The sequence below is a fragment of the Chironomus tepperi genome, unplaced genomic scaffold (assembly GCF_022539635.2).
Source record: "Chironomus tepperi strain 1889 unplaced genomic scaffold, CSIRO-AGI_Ctep_v1 contig_223, whole genome shotgun sequence".
Classification (NCBI taxonomy): Eukaryota; Metazoa; Arthropoda; class Insecta; order Diptera; family Chironomidae; genus Chironomus; species Chironomus tepperi.
In genome coordinates, this window is record NW_027226345.1 from 890,058 (window position 1) to 907,497 (window position 17,440).

Below are 17,440 nucleotides of genomic sequence, written 5' to 3' on the forward strand. Positions count from 1 at the left end.
ATCAAGGATTCGGTGTAAACCGGCACCATTTCATAATCACCTCGGCCTGGTGCTGGATTTCAGATTAACTAACCAACTTGGGTTATTCGGGTTAATACGACGACACTTCGTTGTGCTTCGTGCTGTTCGGATACGAATCAGAACTTCTTTAATCCCGAAAGTCTCAAAATTTTTATCTCTCAGACAGTTTGCAATCCAAACTAAATAAATTAGTCATGCAGTTTCTGAAATAAAATTATGCCAAAATTACACAAATGTAAGGTCAGGAATGGGCTCGTTTGTTTACTTTTTTCGTCCAAAACTACAAACGCCGAAATAAGAAAGCCACTGAAAAGAATGAAAGAAACAGCAACAAAACAAAAAAAAAACTTTTGCCATTACATTCTTTTTTATAGCATCTGATTAACACATTTTACGTTTCAACGTCTTTTAAAAAAATAAAAAAAAATTGTCTTCTTCCAATTCCTCGTCTTAAAACGCCTTGAGAGCAATAAAAGAAAAGTAAGCGATCTCGTCGATGAATAGATGACGATTGTATGGTTTTTTATTATTTGAAGAATTCTTTTCGTTATTTTGTCATTTATGCTGTTGTCATTGTCACATCTTTTACGGTATAACGTTTTCTTATCCGCCAATTATTATAACTTTTTGCTTCTGTCTTTATCCCATTCATATTGTGTGTGTTTTACTTTTCACTAGAACAAAGGAAGTTAGAATGGAAGTGACTAAATAACATCAATCGAATAAAATGCCATTGATACATTACATTTGATATCAATTAATCAATTAATTGCACGTGTTAAGTCATTTAATTATTTTATATCTGATATCTTTTCTTTCATGTTACAATTATTCATTGATGCACTTTAATATTTTAAACAGGAACTCTATGTGAATCACGTAGTTAACTGATTAATTATGAAATGTTTTTGTTGTTTTGTTGCCAGAGATGCTGGAGTATTTTATTACATTCGAGGAATGAGAAGTGTTAATGTTTAAGAATACTGTAATGTGTAGTCATTCATTGTTTAAAGGTCTTGTATGGTCATGTACATATTTGTTGTCATATATCGATCAAAATAGTAGACAGGTAGATAGAAAAGCTCTTTATCATTCTCTTGGGTATCTTGAGTGTATTTTCATCAATCGATAAATTTGGCATAAATAATATTTTGAGTAGTAATTTTATTGAGTACTTTGGATAGTCTCAGAAGGCTCAGAAGGACTTCATACAGCAATTTCTAATGTATATTTAGAATAAAGTAACTGTAATCATCGGGTATACCTAAGGGTTGCCGAGACCGAGACTAAGACTTCGTAGTCTATTTCTCAGTCCTGACTTCAGATTCGATCACGAAAATTCGTTGAAACTTGGAATTCGGAAAACCCTTTACCCTAGTGTTACACGGTGTACAGGCTTTCAAAGGCGTACAATAACAAATCCAAAAATTGAACAAATCATTTGACTCAGTCAAACTGAATCTAAAACAGCACAACAATCAACTAAAATCATGTTGAACGGCCAGCAAGCTATAAATCTTCTGAAATATTAAGTAAAACATTTAATTTTTCTTCTTCTTACCGTTTTGTTTGATGCTGCTCACATCAAATCTCGAATTAGTGCAAAAACTAATTAAAAAAAATTCCTTTTGATGAGGTCGATAAATAACGTGTTTCCAGATTGTTGTCAACAACAGCTACTAAATACAATTTAGAGTCATATAAAACTTCACATATGAGATTGTCACAAGGAATTTCTTAATGACTCTACTTTTCACGATGATTTAAAACATGTAAAAGCAATTCTCATGCTATTTGAGCTTTAACTTTTTATAATTTTTGTTTTATTTTATTCTGCTTCTGTTGTTCACCTGTATTATTTTAATCACCTTCATTCTTATGCACAGCTCATATTATGTGCTGCACAGTATATAAAATATATATGATAGCACTTATTAATCATGTTGATTTACGTTTCATCACCATTCACTACCGTTGTTAATGTTCCTTAAGAGGCACAAAAGGTCACATTGTCATTAGGGGTCATTCACCTATTACGTTCAGAGGGAAGGGGATGGGGTCAATTTCCATTTAAACAATGTAAATCCTGAAAATTCCATTGTTCAATTTTGAAAAATTTAAAATTGTTCTGTAACATAATAAATGAACGGTCCCTTAAATAATTATACTTTACTTGGGTATTATCATCCACAGAGATGAGATGAGACGAGATTTTTCTTCTCCAAAAGCTGAAAAATCTTCTTTTGCATATTTTATTGTCACTATGTTAAATAAACGGTGCATGAAATGTAAATGAATAATGAAACAAACGGCGCCTTTAGTTTCACAATATTTGAAACAATTTTATTCCTTTCAAAGTTTTTTTTACTCACTTTTCATCTTTCTTATGAATTCAATAAGCAAATATTTAATTAACCTTAATAATATAGTTTCCTTCTCTTGTAAATTGTTGTTTAAGTTAGTTTTCATTTCTTATCTTCTTAAAATTGTGTAAAACTTCACAAATTTATTTTTTTTCTTTCTTTCTCTCAATTTTTTTTTGTTGTCTTCTTTGTTTTTAATGAATTTAATCAACAATAAAAAATTTCCTTTTTTTATATTTTTTAACTGCGCTCATTTTTCAGGTTGTAAATTTTATAAACTAAAGAAATTTTCATCTTGTGGTTTTGAAAATCTTGAATGAATTTATGTCTTTTAATGAGGGTTTTCAATTCATTTTGTTGCTTAGATTCAAAGGAAATCAAACGTTTATTCTCAAAATCTGAACATTACAAAAATGTTACCCAAATTTTGCTGTAAATGCCAACATATTGAGAATGTACTCAACAGTCAACGCACTGCCATGTTGAATACTAAGCACCCTGTGATGCTCAGTTATAGTTCAACTAAGATTTTTTGGTACTGTGGCCAAAAAAATCTTAAATTTTTGACCGGAACAGACAAAGGTAAGCCAGGTGGGTGTCCATTTAGTTTAGTTTGCTCATCGACTGTTAGAAATAGCATAAAATGTAAATAAACTAAACTTTTATGATGTCGAGTGATGCATACGAATTAGGTGACTTCCCAAGAAATCTATTTTTTATTCTGTAATAAAGCAGACTCGATTTTGAACATAGACTAATCTCTTAAGTCCCCAACTATTTTCCTAAATTTTATCGACATCCATTATTCACAAACTCTCATCAAAAGATATAAATTCAAATAAAATTTTCTTACAAAAAATTAAATCCATGGCGCAAATGGCTCAGAACCAAATCAATTAGTACAAAAGTTTTAATCATTATTCCTTCTTATTTTTATATAAATTAAAGTTCCTTCACGTATTCTTTTGTATTTGATACACATCTGGATGTGAAATCGTAAGACAGAGAAAAGTGTTTATGAGATACAGACAGACAGAGTGAGAGAGAGAGAAAGAGATATAATGTTGAGTGAAAGGTATGCATACTAGGTTAAGGTAAAAATGAGCGAATTATGTTTTAAAAATTTGGATGAAAATGTTAGAGAAGAGATACAGTGATATAAAATGTGAAAATTTACATAGAGATTTAAATATGAGTTCCTTTATGTCATTGGATGGTTTACAGTATGACTTTATTATCGTCATCATTTGTATCTTCATATTTGTTCACATATTTTCACTTTTTTTAAGGATTACGTGAATGCAAAAATGTAACAAGGTGCATGATTTATGAATCAACGATAACTTAATATGGGAAATTAATGAATTTTTGAGTTAATTGTTCAGAACTTCTGTGGACATTCTCAATTTAACATCACTTGAGGCCGAGAAAAAACATTTTTTTTTGTCCGTTATTAAATTGACTTAAATAATGAAATTTTAAATTTTTTCTTCCAGTTTTCGTCCAATAAATAAATTTTTTCGGTCAAAAAGTAAATTTTTGTACTATTTTTGCTTTTTTTTTCACATTAATATAATTAATATCTGGCAAAAAATGCCACTTTCATTAGTAAAAAGCTTCTTTCAAAGTCAAAAGTTTTCAGTTTTTCTTTCTTTTAAAATGACATAAATTAAAATATTGTGATATTTTCTTGTAACACATTATCAATTCCCATTATTTTTATGAATTTTTTATGTCAATTTCTTCATAACTAGAAAAATTTAAGCAATTATTTAACGCTTTATCTTTTGTTTAAGTCCTTTTCGTTCAATCCTTTTTTCTTGAAATTTCTTGTAATATTTAACAAAAGCTATGAAATTCAATGTGAGCGCATTTGTGCTTTTACTGAAATTTTGGACGACACAAAACTGGCTAAGGAGTCTGTATATAATTAGCGCGGGATTTAGGGATTTTGGATTCCAAAAGTTAAAAAATTTTGTTCATAAAACTCAAATCCAAATTTGATCTTATTTTCAATTTTGACAAAATTCAAATGAATGATCTTGTGGCAAGGTCAGCATAAATGCGCATTAATAATTGTAATTAGCTCAAATATTTTGTCAAGTTCAAGTCATGCCATAGCATGCAAATTATAATATAAATATATAATTTTTTTTCCATCCTTAATTAAAAGGCTCCACTTATTTTAAAATTCATGCAAATATCCTATTCGTTGTTCACTGCTCTAAATTATTTTAATCATGAAAAAAAAGAATGCTATTTTCAAATCTCACTGGTCATGTCCAAAAATTTGAATTTTTATACGTATATTAAAATAAAAATTAAACTTATTTCGATTTTGCATTTTATTGTGGTAGGAATAAGAAGAGAATTTATAGAAATTATCCGAGCGGCACAATGCCGCAGTGCAGCATCTTAACTGTAAAGTGCTGCCAGGGTACCTTCGCATCTTATCGATGTAGGGGTTCCCTATGACAACATGTTGCGCTGTTCGGGTTGATTCCGAACAAACTACAAATTTCTTTTTTGACCGTATACAGACCCAAATACAGCTGATAGGGACCTTGACGGCCCTACAAATTTTCTAACTGCCAACACGGCGATGAAGCGGCGCTCTAATGGTTAAACTTCACTAACCGGGAACGACCTCGATGTGTCAAACAAAAAAATATTAAGAGTGGTTAAGAAAATAATCTGATTATTATTTTAGATCTTTTATTGGCATTTATTTCCATTCTCATCAAAAAGAATTTTTGGAACCTCAACAAATTAAATATTAACCAGTTTTTGATAGAAATGCTGTAGCATTTAATGCCGTCATATCTGCTTTGTTGTTTATGAACGTTTAGATTTTGAGGGTGTAAGGTTAGATTTTGAAATGTTAGATTCTTGATTTTGCAATAGGAATTAAGCGCCACGAAACATTTTTTTTCTTATCCGGATTTCACAGTAGCTTTTGGTTTCACAGTAGTCGGTGTCAGTGTTGTTACTACACTTTTTGCAGTAACAGCTGCAAATTTTTATAGTTAGTAAAAACCTTAGTGTAATTTTTGTGAAGTCTAATTGATATTTATTTCATTTCTAACAAATTAGCTTCATTAAAACTTTCGGAATTCCTTGTCATCAACAAATTATGTATTAACCTGATTTTGCCGCCGTCGTAGCTGCCGGTTTTGATGTTGTGGCCGGAACAGTGGTCGGTGGTTTTGGAGTGGTTGGGGCAGCTGTTGGCTTTGCGGTAGTTACTGATGCTGAAGTTGGTTTTGCGGTCGTCACAGGTGCTGAGGTGGGTTTTGGGGTCGTCGCAGGTGCTGAAGTTGCCTTTGGGGTCGTTGCAGGTGCTGAAGTAGGTTTTGGGGTCGTCGCAGGTGCAGCTGTCTTTACTACTGCACCAGCAGCTGTAATTTTTAAAGGAGCTTTTGTAGTTTCTGCTGGTAAAGACTTCACATTCACAAATACAAGAAGCAATCCAATAAATAAACCGAACCAAATGGATTTCATATTAAAATGAACTTTTCAAAACTTGATTTTTCAACGAAATGTCAATTTAAAAATGTATGCTATCGCTTTTATTTATATACACAGCAATATTCAAGATTTTGGGGCGTGTAAAGTGAAAATTTACTTCCAAATTTAGTTATTTTGGTGCTTATTATTATTATAATTATTTTTAGGGGTGTTACTTATAACTGCGGATTGTAATTATTTGAAATTATTCAAAACAATTGCGTTTTAGATTTGAAGTTTGGTAGAGATTTTGTGGAAGTCAATCAAAACATTCAATTATGATATTTATAGCCTAGACAATTCTACGCACATGGATAGTGATAATTTCCTCGAACTGTTGATCCCTCCAACTCTCAAATTATAATATTGACTCAACAGTCCCGAACAGCATACGTCGCCATGTTAACGCTAGAATGCGAAGTGGCTCTTACGTCACTGACCCAATATTAACCCAATATTTATGGCGAAAATAGCTAATCGCCGTATTATGCCGCTCGGTTCTACACCTGTGTAACAACATTTAAGTCTGGTTTATCATCAAAATAAATAATGTGAGGTTTGCAACAACAAAAATACCACTGAATCAGATTTCGCATTGGTTTTTAGTGGATAACATTGAATCTGTTGAAAACAAAATGGTTTCGTATGTAAATTTTAAATTTTATTTTTTTCTGATTTTTAAAAGTTTACAATAAAAATGAATAACTGGGAGATGAATTTTCAATTCCATTGAAACTTTTACATCCACTCTGAACATACGAATGCTTATATCAAATTAAGCAGTCTGAAAGTTAGCCAACAAATCTTGTCCGGCCTTTGCAAATGAAGTTCCAAGTGTTTGTGCACTGGCACTAATTTGGTCAGCAAGTGTTTGACTGCTTTGACCCACTTGAGATGCAATATCTTGTAAATTTTTTGAAAGTTGTGCGCCGGTATTCTGGAAGGTATTTGAAGCTTGTGTAGCAATAACTGTTGCACCTGTAGCTGACAAGGTTCCAGCACTTTGACCCGTTTTTATGAATTGACTACCAGCAGTTTGAAAGGTTTGACCTGCTTGTGATAAATAGCTCTGCATATTCTGAGAATATTGAGTTCCGGATGTTTGTAAATTTTGACCAAATTGCTTCAAATTATTTTGAAATGTTTGGAATTGTGGAGCAATCGAAGATAAAATAGTTTTTATTCTTGATGCTCTTGTAGTTGTAACTGTTTGACTTTCCCCATTTTTAAATCCAGAAAATAGCAATCCAAATGCAAAAAATATCCAAATTGATTTCATTATTGACAAAGTTTGTGAATGACTAAATCAAATTGACTGCAATTGTTTTGTTTTATGCTTTTAAATTGAAAGGAAAATATTTGAAAATTCCAAACAATTGCGGAAAATTAATATTATTATTACTTTCATAAAAAACACTCTGAATCAATAAATAAGCATGTACACAAAGTAATCATTAATTTACTGGATTGTCCGAATGATAATGACAGCGATTTTGGAGAACAAAAAAATTTCCACAAATATTTGACCTTCATGAATTTAATGTCAATGACTTTTGGAAATATGACGAAGTGAGTGCTTCTGTTGAATTGGAAATAGATCCAATCAAGTATCAAAGCTTCTATTTTGAATTTTTGAATTAGAGAAATTCTTCGAAAAATCTAACAAAGGAAACAGAGTTCAAAATTCACGTCCTTCAAAACTCTACAAAAGCAGATTACCATCGTTTAGCTGTCACAGTGGCGCGCAACCGTTGTTGTGTCGCGGTACAAATTAGTCCTTGAAAATTGAATTTGAGAATTTTAAAAAATTCAACCTTATTTGAGTTTTTTTCAAAAAAAAGTTTTGCAGCAAACCAAAGTGTCGCGCCACACATGTCGTCCACCACTAAACTATGTCACGGCACATTTCAATCCTTGAAAATCAAATCTCAAAAAATCATTTATTTTTTGGTTTTTTCAAAGAATTTTACACGAAAGTGCCGCGACACATATGTTGTCCACCACTAATCTAATCACATCTTCCAAGATCTGGTTAAAAAAAGAAAAACACTTTTGATATTTAAAAAACACACTACACTGATTAAAAATTCTCTTCTTTAATTCCACACCACAATTGCTAAATTCCTTTTACATATTTTTAAAGCAATAAACAATGACTATTATTAACTTTACAATATTTTATTTTTTTGATCATTAGGCACCAATTTATCATCTCATATTGATTATTTGAAATATATAATGTCTTTTTTTTATTGAATTATTTAACTTAGCAAACCTTTAAGATGAGCATTTAGTAATGTATTTTGCGTGTCATAATACAGCAGCTAAAGTAAACATAATAAAAATGTACTGAATTATCTAGCTGAAGCATTAATAACATAAAATATAAAGCTTGTCTGGGGTTTCTCTTCTCGTCTGAACTTTTTTAATTTTTTTTTTCTTTAGTTTATTGTCCCCTGTAGAATGAAAAATAAAGCATCTGATGCTTGGCGAGAATTTTAAATGAATTATGTATATGAGATAGTTATACTAATTTAATAATCACACTCTGTTGCTAGTTTTTTTTTTAAATTCTAAATTTAAGCGTCTATATTTGATTTTATTTTTCTTTTTTTTTTTTAATTTTCCTCCTTTTAAAAAATTCTTGGACGGGTTTCATCAAAATTGATAATCTTTGATCTGTTTGAGGTTGCCAACAATAGATTTTTTGTCAAGTTTGTCACAATTAATTAAATTAACTTTAAATGATAGGTCTCATTTAATAGTTGACTAATTCAATTTGGGGGCATAAGACTGGTGTATACAGGGTGGAAGGGTCTCAATTGAGAAGAAATGAGAAAAGTTGCTACTTGAACTCTTAAAATATATCATATTTTAGATTGTAATATGGAAATACAGAAATAACGAGAGATTTGACGTGCTCTTGAATTTGACCATTAGGATATTATATTTATTAAGTTCGCACTTAGATTGAAGAAAGGGGTTGCAGAACCCTCAACAGACCAAAGACAATCAATTTCATTAAAATCATCCACATTCTTCTTATAATTGATCGATTTTGAAATTTCACTTTCACTACAAAAATTTTATTTTTACTGACTTTTTGATATATTGTTGATATTGTTTTGAATATCCTTATTGCTGACTATGCTTTGTGTACGAATTCTTCATGTTTATTTTTATTAACAAACTGTTGATTTTTATTTATTTTTTTTCATTTTTTTATTATTTTAATTGCGCTGATTTTTATTAATATCCTAATTCGTGTAATCTAAAACTACTTAATAATCCTTTTATGGTTTTTGTCTTTAGATCAATTTTTTAAACACATCATTCTTTGCATTATTTTTTATTAGTTTTCTTATGTTCCTGAGCCATTGGTATTACTAGAATAACTAAAATTATTTGTATTATTATTATTATTATTATTACTTGTGTTTTGCGTATTGGAAGATCGTCGATTAACAACGTCTTCAATGTGAATTAATTGCTCTAATGGTATCAAATTAAGTTCTCCGCCACCGCCGCACATCTATTAAGTGGAATGAAATTAAGAACATTTTGAAATGATTATAAGTTTAATACTCATAAAGACGTCATGTTTTATATTTTAAAAAATGATATTTACCGATGGAGCACTCATTGCCTATTCATCCATTATGAATAAATAAAGAAGAATGAGAAGAGAAAAGGAGAAGAAGAAATCGCGATTGGTTAGTTTTAAGAGTTATGGATTTCAAATACGATTATAAATGTTAATTTATTTTTTTACCATTTCTGTTGCCAATTCTTCAGCTTTCTCTTTTGCCAATCGTTCAGCCTCTCGTGCGCGTCTCTCCTTTAACTTAAGTGAGAAAATGGCGACAGATCGCGCACTTTTGACTAACTTCTGCTTAAGTCTTGACTTTTTGGCTGCTATTTCTGCGGCTCGTTGCTCATCTTCAGCTGTTGTTGCTTTTGGAACTGACGGTAGTGATGTGCTTCCACCTTAATGATCAATCAATTAATTAAACTATTTGATTTTATAAAATTATCTTATGCGTACCAGCTTGTTCTGTCTTAAGAGCAACATTCGACCACGATGGTGCTGGCTTTAGTAATTCTGAATCAGAACTTGTTCCCAATTCCTGTTTTGATACTATACAATCTGTGCTACGATGAATTGGCGATGATTGTTCTGCAACTTTTAATCGTCTTGCCCATTCAGCACCGCCTGTTGGGCCTATTGTTATTTGATGTTCTGGTATTTCAGCTACTTTTGCACTTGATGCTGCTGAATCATACGATTCACGATGATGTGATGATGACGATGATGATGATTGCTGTGGAGGAAGTTCAGTAAAATCTTTCGATTTTCTTGGTTTATAGGGCGGAATATCAGAAATTTTCGGCGGTGAAACACTTGTCGACATTGTGAATGTATTTTGTGGACTTTGACTTGTGGGTGGTGAAAAAGGAAGTTGTGGATAATTACTGTGTTGATTATCCCGTTTTCTAAAGGGTGGAATCTCTGGAATTTCAATCGGTTGTGATGACGTTCGTTTTGGCATTACTTGTGTCATGGAAGATGATGTCGCTGTTGGTGAACTATAAAAGAATGTACATAGACATTTAGAATAAAAGTATGAAATGTTAAAGTCAACTAATAAAAATTTTCAGACAGTTTTTTTAAAAATGTTAAGGGAAATTGCATTCGCAAAAAGAATAAAAAAAGTTATTGGAAGCGAATTTAAAAGAAAATTGCGGAAAAAAGTTGGAAGAAGGAAAAAAATCTGAAAAGAAAATTTTATGCAATTAAAATTACCCAGTATTCGATTTCTTAATTGTATCTACTATTTTACTGTACATATTTATTGATACAAGGCCTTTGAATGGCGGTATCTCTCTTACAGAACCATATTTATGTCTGAAAGACTGCATTAAATTGCTTTTGCATGCACTATAAATAGTAAAATTGAAAAATAAAAAAAAGTAGAAAAAATATATATATTTTTTAAAAGCAATATTAAAAACTTTTTTTCTTTCCATTTTATAGCATAAAATTTTTATATTTTTGATGGTTGGAGTTCTTTACAAAATCAATAAAAAATGAACTCACAAAAAAAAGTTTTTCTTCTCGCAAAGAAAAATAAACAGAATGTTGCAAAAAATAACAGGAAATAATTTCAGAAAATATTCCTTTCAAAAAATTATCGACAGGTTGATGTAGCACAAAGTTTTCATATGTCTGAATTAGCACAATATGGTGAAATTTAAAATTTCTTTTATAATATTCTCAAAATGTTAAGCTTTTTATTTTTAAAAAGCAAAATTCAATATACTTCAGATTACTAAGAATTCTAATCGACATTTTATGCTATAAATTGAAATTTCTTGTGAAAAAATCATTGAAAATGATGTATAAAATTAGAATCAAATGTAAGTTGTTTTTCGAGACGTTAATGCCCACAGCTAGAGTGTTTGGAAAATGCTCAACAACAGTTGCTACGTAGGATGGAAGAAAAGCACCTTGAGGTTTAAGCTTCTCTTATAGATTCTTTTAGAAAAGCAATAATATTTTGATTCATAACAAAAACACGCTTAATGTATTCAATAATAAAAGCTTCATTCATACATTTTTGATATTAAGAGACTGTGAGAGAAAATTGTATTGCTTTTATATTCTAGTATAGCAACCAAAACCATTATAGCTTGATTTCAGCAATTACATAATTGATTCACTTTAACGTTATAACGTTCATTTAAGATTTGAATAATATTTATTGTACATAGTTGAAGACCCCTTTTCATACAAAAGCTTAGTCTGATTTTGAACTCCAAAGAATAAACATCGTAGATTAATATTTCAATCAAACATTATAAATCAAGTCTTAAATCCACGTTTCTATCGTTTCTATATAATTTTTGTCACTGATCCTCCCAAGCTCTATCTCCGTATTGACAAATACACCTAAACTTAGCTTAAAGCGCTGAAAAATCTCTTAGTAGACGAACCAACTCTCGAAAAACAACTTTATCATTCAATTCCCAATTTGCTGTTAAAGCCTTAATAAAATCTTTTCATGTGATAATTTTAATGTCATTCAAATGCATAAAACAGTTAGTTGGTGCATATAATTTAGCGACTAATTTAGCTCAATCCAATTTGGTGATTGAGTAATTTAGTGTAATTTGTGTCATTTTGTTATAGGATTAAATGCTTCAAAAATGAAATTGTTTGCAATCCATTCAATTGATATGCAGAATAGGATGTTTGGATGAGAGATCAACATGGAAAATTTACATTAAAATATTGGAATAAAAATTGTATGTGCTCAAAATACTGGAAATAATTTCTTGATTGACTTGATTGTATTATAACTGGATCAATGTAAAAAATTTCAAATGTCATGAAACTATTTCCACATTCCATGTTAAACTCTATTCCATACTTTCTATTCCTGCAACATTTATAAAAAAATATAATTTGATTTTTGCCAAAGAAAATTGGAAACAGTTTAATTATGACTGTTTTAAGAATTTAAAAATGTCAATCAAATGTCAAATTAATGTTATAGTAAAGTTGAAAAATTAAATGAATAAGGAAGTAACAAACATACGAAAACATAAAATGAATAAATAAAATTTATTAAACTCATACCCTGAACTTGTTTGTACAGAAGATTCAAATGGAATGTTATGCACAGATTCAGATTGGCCAGCAGAAGAAGAATCGTGAAGTGGTCGAAGACACAAAACAGTACTTGTCTATAATTCATAATGATTTATATTTTTTGATAGATAATAAAAATAAAAAGAGTAAAAATTTTTTTTAGCAATTTTGTAAAAGCGTTTTGTGATAGAAACAAAATTTTATGTGATATAAGAGAAAAGATGTTTAATATTTTATGTTGAATTTTTACGTGTGTTAAATATTTATGGTGAAAAAATATGTTTATCATGATGAATATATGTTTTTGGTGTATAAAATATAGATTTTCATATTATTATTATTATATTTTTACACAAGTTGAAGGAGAGGTTCAACATTCAGAATGAAGTAAAATATTTGTGGTAAGAAGAGGAATAAAAAAAGAAGAAGAAAAAGAAAAGGAAGAAAAATATCTCATTTCAATTTTTCTTTTTATATAAGCTGGTGAAAATATATTTCAGTTACAAGCTTTTTTTTTTTTAAAAAAAAAGGAGATAAAGATTGACTTGACGAGCATAATCCTTGAAAGCTTTTCTTACTTGAGATATTGGAGAGTCGGGTGTTCCATTGGCATGATCAGCACTTCCACGATGTGAACGATGTCTTAATTGATGGGTTGAGAACGGATCACGATGCATGTCATCAAAGCGCTTAGGACTACTTGGTGTCGTTCTTTCAAACACAACGTCATCAGATTCATAACTGTAGTTTGAGAAGATTTTATGTTTAAATAATCCACTTGTCATGTTATGTCAAAAATATGAAAAGTTTTTTTTATGATTCTACCGTGTATGTGAACTTTATATTCAGAAAGAATCATAACAAAATTTTATGAACAGATAACACAGATTGGGGCGAATGAATAGACTGTGATATTTAAGGGAAGATTCTTTGATCAGATCAAAACAACACCTTTATGATGAAAACATTGCATAAGGCCTGTTAGTTTGCAACCACGTTTGGTACTGCGGGAAGGAATTTGATAAGAGAAAGGGGTAATAAGTCTGACTAGACAGACTTTTATTTGACTAGTTCCTTGTATGTCTAGTTCTAAGGACGTCAAAAAATTTAGATCATTGAGATTCAGGAGCTGCGCAACCCGCGTTTCCACTGCATATGATTCGAAAAAGAACAATTGAAAAAGTTTTTCCTGACGAGTCTCGAACCCATGACCGCTTGGTCATTATCACAATAATTAAGTACCTAACTGCGAAATCATTCTGCTACCGAGCTACCTCGAATCCCATTCTAAGAACGACTAATATCGTCAAAATGTGATTTGTCGTTCCTATTACTAGACATAAAACTAATCTAATAGAACTCCTCGGAGACCATACTAGTGTACTCAACAAGGACCATTTAGAATTACCTAACACAAACAATCTCTTTAAAGCTTTCTAAAATCTGATTGAATCTCGAAAATCACAAACCAAATTTGTTAACTTTTGACTTAATGAAGATTAATTTAAATGTAATTTTTTCACTCCGTTCATACTCTTAAACAACACATATTTAGTGTATTTTCAGATTCAGATTCAGATGTTAAAGTATAAAATAAATATGTAAATAGATCATTTCTTGTCATACAAACGTGACCAAATAGAGGAAAAAATGAACTAGCAAAAATAAACATTTTCATATCATACCTCCTTATATGTTCATTTTTATCATACATATCAGGTGTATTCTGCTCATGTTCATGGGATAATTGTGATAATGATGTTGATGAATGTGGTGATGGTGGTGTTGCTCTAGGCGATGTTCCTTTACATTGCATTTCACGTCTACAATGTTCGGCTCTGGCAATTTCAGCAGCCAACCACTCAGGTATTTCAGGTAGTATGTACTTCAAAGCCGAACGTAGTGCTAACATAATATGCTAATTTTGATGAGAAAGAAAAGAGATTTTAAATTATAATTAATTACATATTATTCATACTCCAGACAAACTCTTCACAATTACTCAGTAATGTAAATATAGTAAGTGTTATAATATTTACCTCAAGTGCTACGATTAAAATGACTGTTTGAGTTTGAGTCATACCAGGCCATAATCTTGACACCTGTCCTGATAATCCTATGAGTGCACAGTTGACAATTACAGCTGCCAATCCCAACAGTCCCAATGCATTTTGCCATGTTCCAATATTTGCAACCCTCTGTCCAAATGGCCGTTGATGAACATGTGCTAATTTGAATGCATCTGATCTAATCTCAATTAGATTATTGGCTAGTGCACATAATCCAGCAAGTGGAAATGCCGATGAGAATAAAATTACATAACCCATTTGTACGAGCATTTCAAAGTGATCGGAGAAGGTTCCATCGTACTAGAATTGTAACAAAACAAAAGGAAGAATTTTAATTAAAAGTCCGGTATATAGCCATGATTGTTAAATATACCTTAAAATATGCACTCTCTATCTCAGCTTGACCAATCGACCTTTTAGCTGAAATTGTTGGTAGCTCATGTTGTTCTACTTCTCTCTTTTCTATTTCTACATCATCATTCTTTTTTGGATCGTTGCTAATACTAGAAATCAGTTCCGGCGATGTCGGATGTTCCTTTGTTGGACTAAGTGCTCCCCATAACTTGAAGCTTAATGTTGCCAACTGCCATTGCTCGATTATATACGGCAAAGCTGATTCTCTTAAGTTGCCAATTATTTGTCGAGATATTAAAAGACCAGCTAATTGCTATTCATGGATAAAATCATCGATTAGAATCTCTTGATTTTTTACATAAATCACAAAATAGTCTTACCTCCTTCAATTTTTCCTGATCTCTCAAATAAAATGCGATATAGAACAGCGATAAGAAAGAGTTGACAAATTGAAACAATGCCACTTTTCCTATGAGATGATTATCGTATTTTGATTGCTCTCGATAATTTTCTGAACGTATGTATGAGTGTTTAATTTGTTTAATTAACAAGCGCGAGTGAGATGGAAAGAAAAAAAGAAGAGGAAAAAATTAATTAGCACGATTATATGAACAACAGAATGTTGTAATCACTTGAGGCATATTGTTATTTTTATTTCTACAATTGGTTGTTGACAGACTATGGAATTGTATTGTAACATCCTTTTGAGATGAGAGAGTGATATGTGTGGAAGTTCAAGTGGTTAAATGACAAGAATTCTTGATTTACAACAAATTCAACAACTTATTCTGAACTTAGATACTCAATTTGTTTGTAACTGTCATTTAAATTTTGAATTATTCAAAGGAAACTAAAGTTCAAATTTTCAACTCTTGAACAATAACAGAAGTGTGAAATGATATGGAAGTTCAAATGCCTAAATGTAAAATGTCCTTGATTTGCGTCAAATTTAACAATTTTTCGTGAACTTTGACAATATAAATTTGTAACTGTCATTTTAAATTTGAACCATTTCATAGGTAGCTAGAATTCAAATTTTGAATTGCTCAAACAATAACAGAAGTGATCTAGCAATCTATAATATTGATCCACCAAACAGTACACGCAGAGTAACTTGAGATAAACACAGAATAAACTTCCTCGCTTTTTTTTCCTTTATATTTAATAACTCATCACTCAAACAATTCTCAAGTTGCATGGGGGAAATAAAGTTATCAATATAAAACTTATAAATATTAATGGGAAAAGTTTAACAGAAAAAAAAATAATAAATTGAGTAACAAACCTTGATCATTTAACCATACAGCTAATTTGTAATACAATTCATCCATCAAAGTTATGACACCTGCTAATAAAACTGTTGGAATATAACTCAACCAACTGAAAATGCCATTTTCAGGTAATTTTGAATCGGTCCAATCCTTTTATGAGTCCGTGCACGAGTTCACATGAGTTAATGATGAAAGGAAATAACAATGAAATTAATTAATTAAAGCTCATTAATTCCTGTACTTTTTCAAGTATTTACTCATGTCTTAGTGTTATTAACAAGACTGAATAATTTATTGAATTAACATAAAATAATATAAGGAATAAATGGATTAGAAAATAAGGAAAACATGTTTGCCATTAATTAAAGCTATTCAATAAGATGAAAAGGTTTCATTATTGTATATAGATCGTTAAGCAGTTAATTTACAGACTTATTAAGTTGATGATGAAACAAACCACAAACATGATAAACATATCAAGGATTTAATTGGGAAACACTAAGGATATGGAGGAACACGTGTGTCTATAAATATGATATTTAATTACCTGTAACCTCAACATGAGGAACATAACGATGAATACCGACAACAGACACATGCCAATTATCGGAAAACTAACTAAGTAACGAAATGCACGACGTTTCCATGCTGGTGATTCCATTGGCTCTAAATGTCCCGTCACTGTACTTTCCTCAAGTGGACCCTAAATAAATATTCAGAACATTAATTATACAATCAATTACTTAAGGATCATTATTTACCTTATAAAGCGGTCGCGGTGGCTCTAGAAGTTCAGGAGGCGTCGATAGTGTACCCCAACGGAATGCCAATTCAACAGAGTAACGCCTCCATGCTTCTAAGTATAATGATGCCCATACAACATTGAATAATGAAAATAAAACGTGGCCTATGTCTTGTGCCGTCTATTATTAGGATTTATGAATGTGGATGTAAGAAGAGGAAGAAGAAGTAACAAAAATGAAAATGGAAAAGTCAAATCATGTTAAATAAGTCATAAAGAATTAAGATTAATACCTGACCGCGACTGTATAGTCCAGCCCATAAGAGAGCCCCAAGACACGCTGGCACGCACAATGCACACGTATAGTGTCCCAACCATGCAAAATAAAGTGCTACTTTGACGCCAAAATATGATGCTATGTCATCTGTATGGGCGACATGAGAGATGTGGAGACACATTAC

General features: G+C 30.9%; 1 protein-coding gene across 3 annotated transcripts in view; it reads right to left on the reverse strand.

Moving 5' to 3' along the window:
• Positions 1 to 6,530: 6,530 nt before the first annotated feature.
• The window catches only part of wwk (white walker), a 31,863-nt gene continuing 20,953 nt past the window's right edge, over positions 6,531 to 17,440 (reverse strand). For 2 of the 3 annotated variants that reach the window (XM_070640916.1, XM_070640915.1), the window contains exons 5-19: positions 17,273 to 17,403; positions 16,999 to 17,160; positions 16,785 to 16,940; positions 16,252 to 16,387; positions 15,347 to 15,477; positions 14,986 to 15,279; positions 14,583 to 14,912; positions 14,229 to 14,461; positions 13,122 to 13,284; positions 12,532 to 12,638; positions 10,696 to 10,830; positions 9,937 to 10,478; positions 9,664 to 9,878; positions 9,520 to 9,537; positions 6,531 to 9,423 (exon numbers count right to left, since the gene is read on the reverse strand). In XM_070640916.1, the coding sequence (XP_070497017.1) occupies positions 9,253 to 9,423; positions 9,520 to 9,537; positions 9,664 to 9,878; positions 9,937 to 10,478; positions 10,696 to 10,830; positions 12,532 to 12,638; positions 13,122 to 13,284; positions 14,229 to 14,461; positions 14,583 to 14,912; positions 14,986 to 15,279; positions 15,347 to 15,477; positions 16,252 to 16,387; positions 16,785 to 16,940; positions 16,999 to 17,160; positions 17,273 to 17,403 (2,924 nt within the window). In that variant the 3' untranslated portion in view covers positions 6,531 to 9,252. The remainder of the gene's footprint in view (positions 9,424 to 9,519; positions 9,538 to 9,663; positions 9,879 to 9,936; positions 10,479 to 10,695; positions 10,831 to 12,531; positions 12,639 to 13,121; positions 13,285 to 14,228; positions 14,462 to 14,582; positions 14,913 to 14,985; positions 15,280 to 15,346; positions 15,478 to 16,251; positions 16,388 to 16,784; positions 16,941 to 16,998; positions 17,161 to 17,272; positions 17,404 to 17,440) is intronic. The other variant, XM_070640917.1, reaches the window with a different exon arrangement.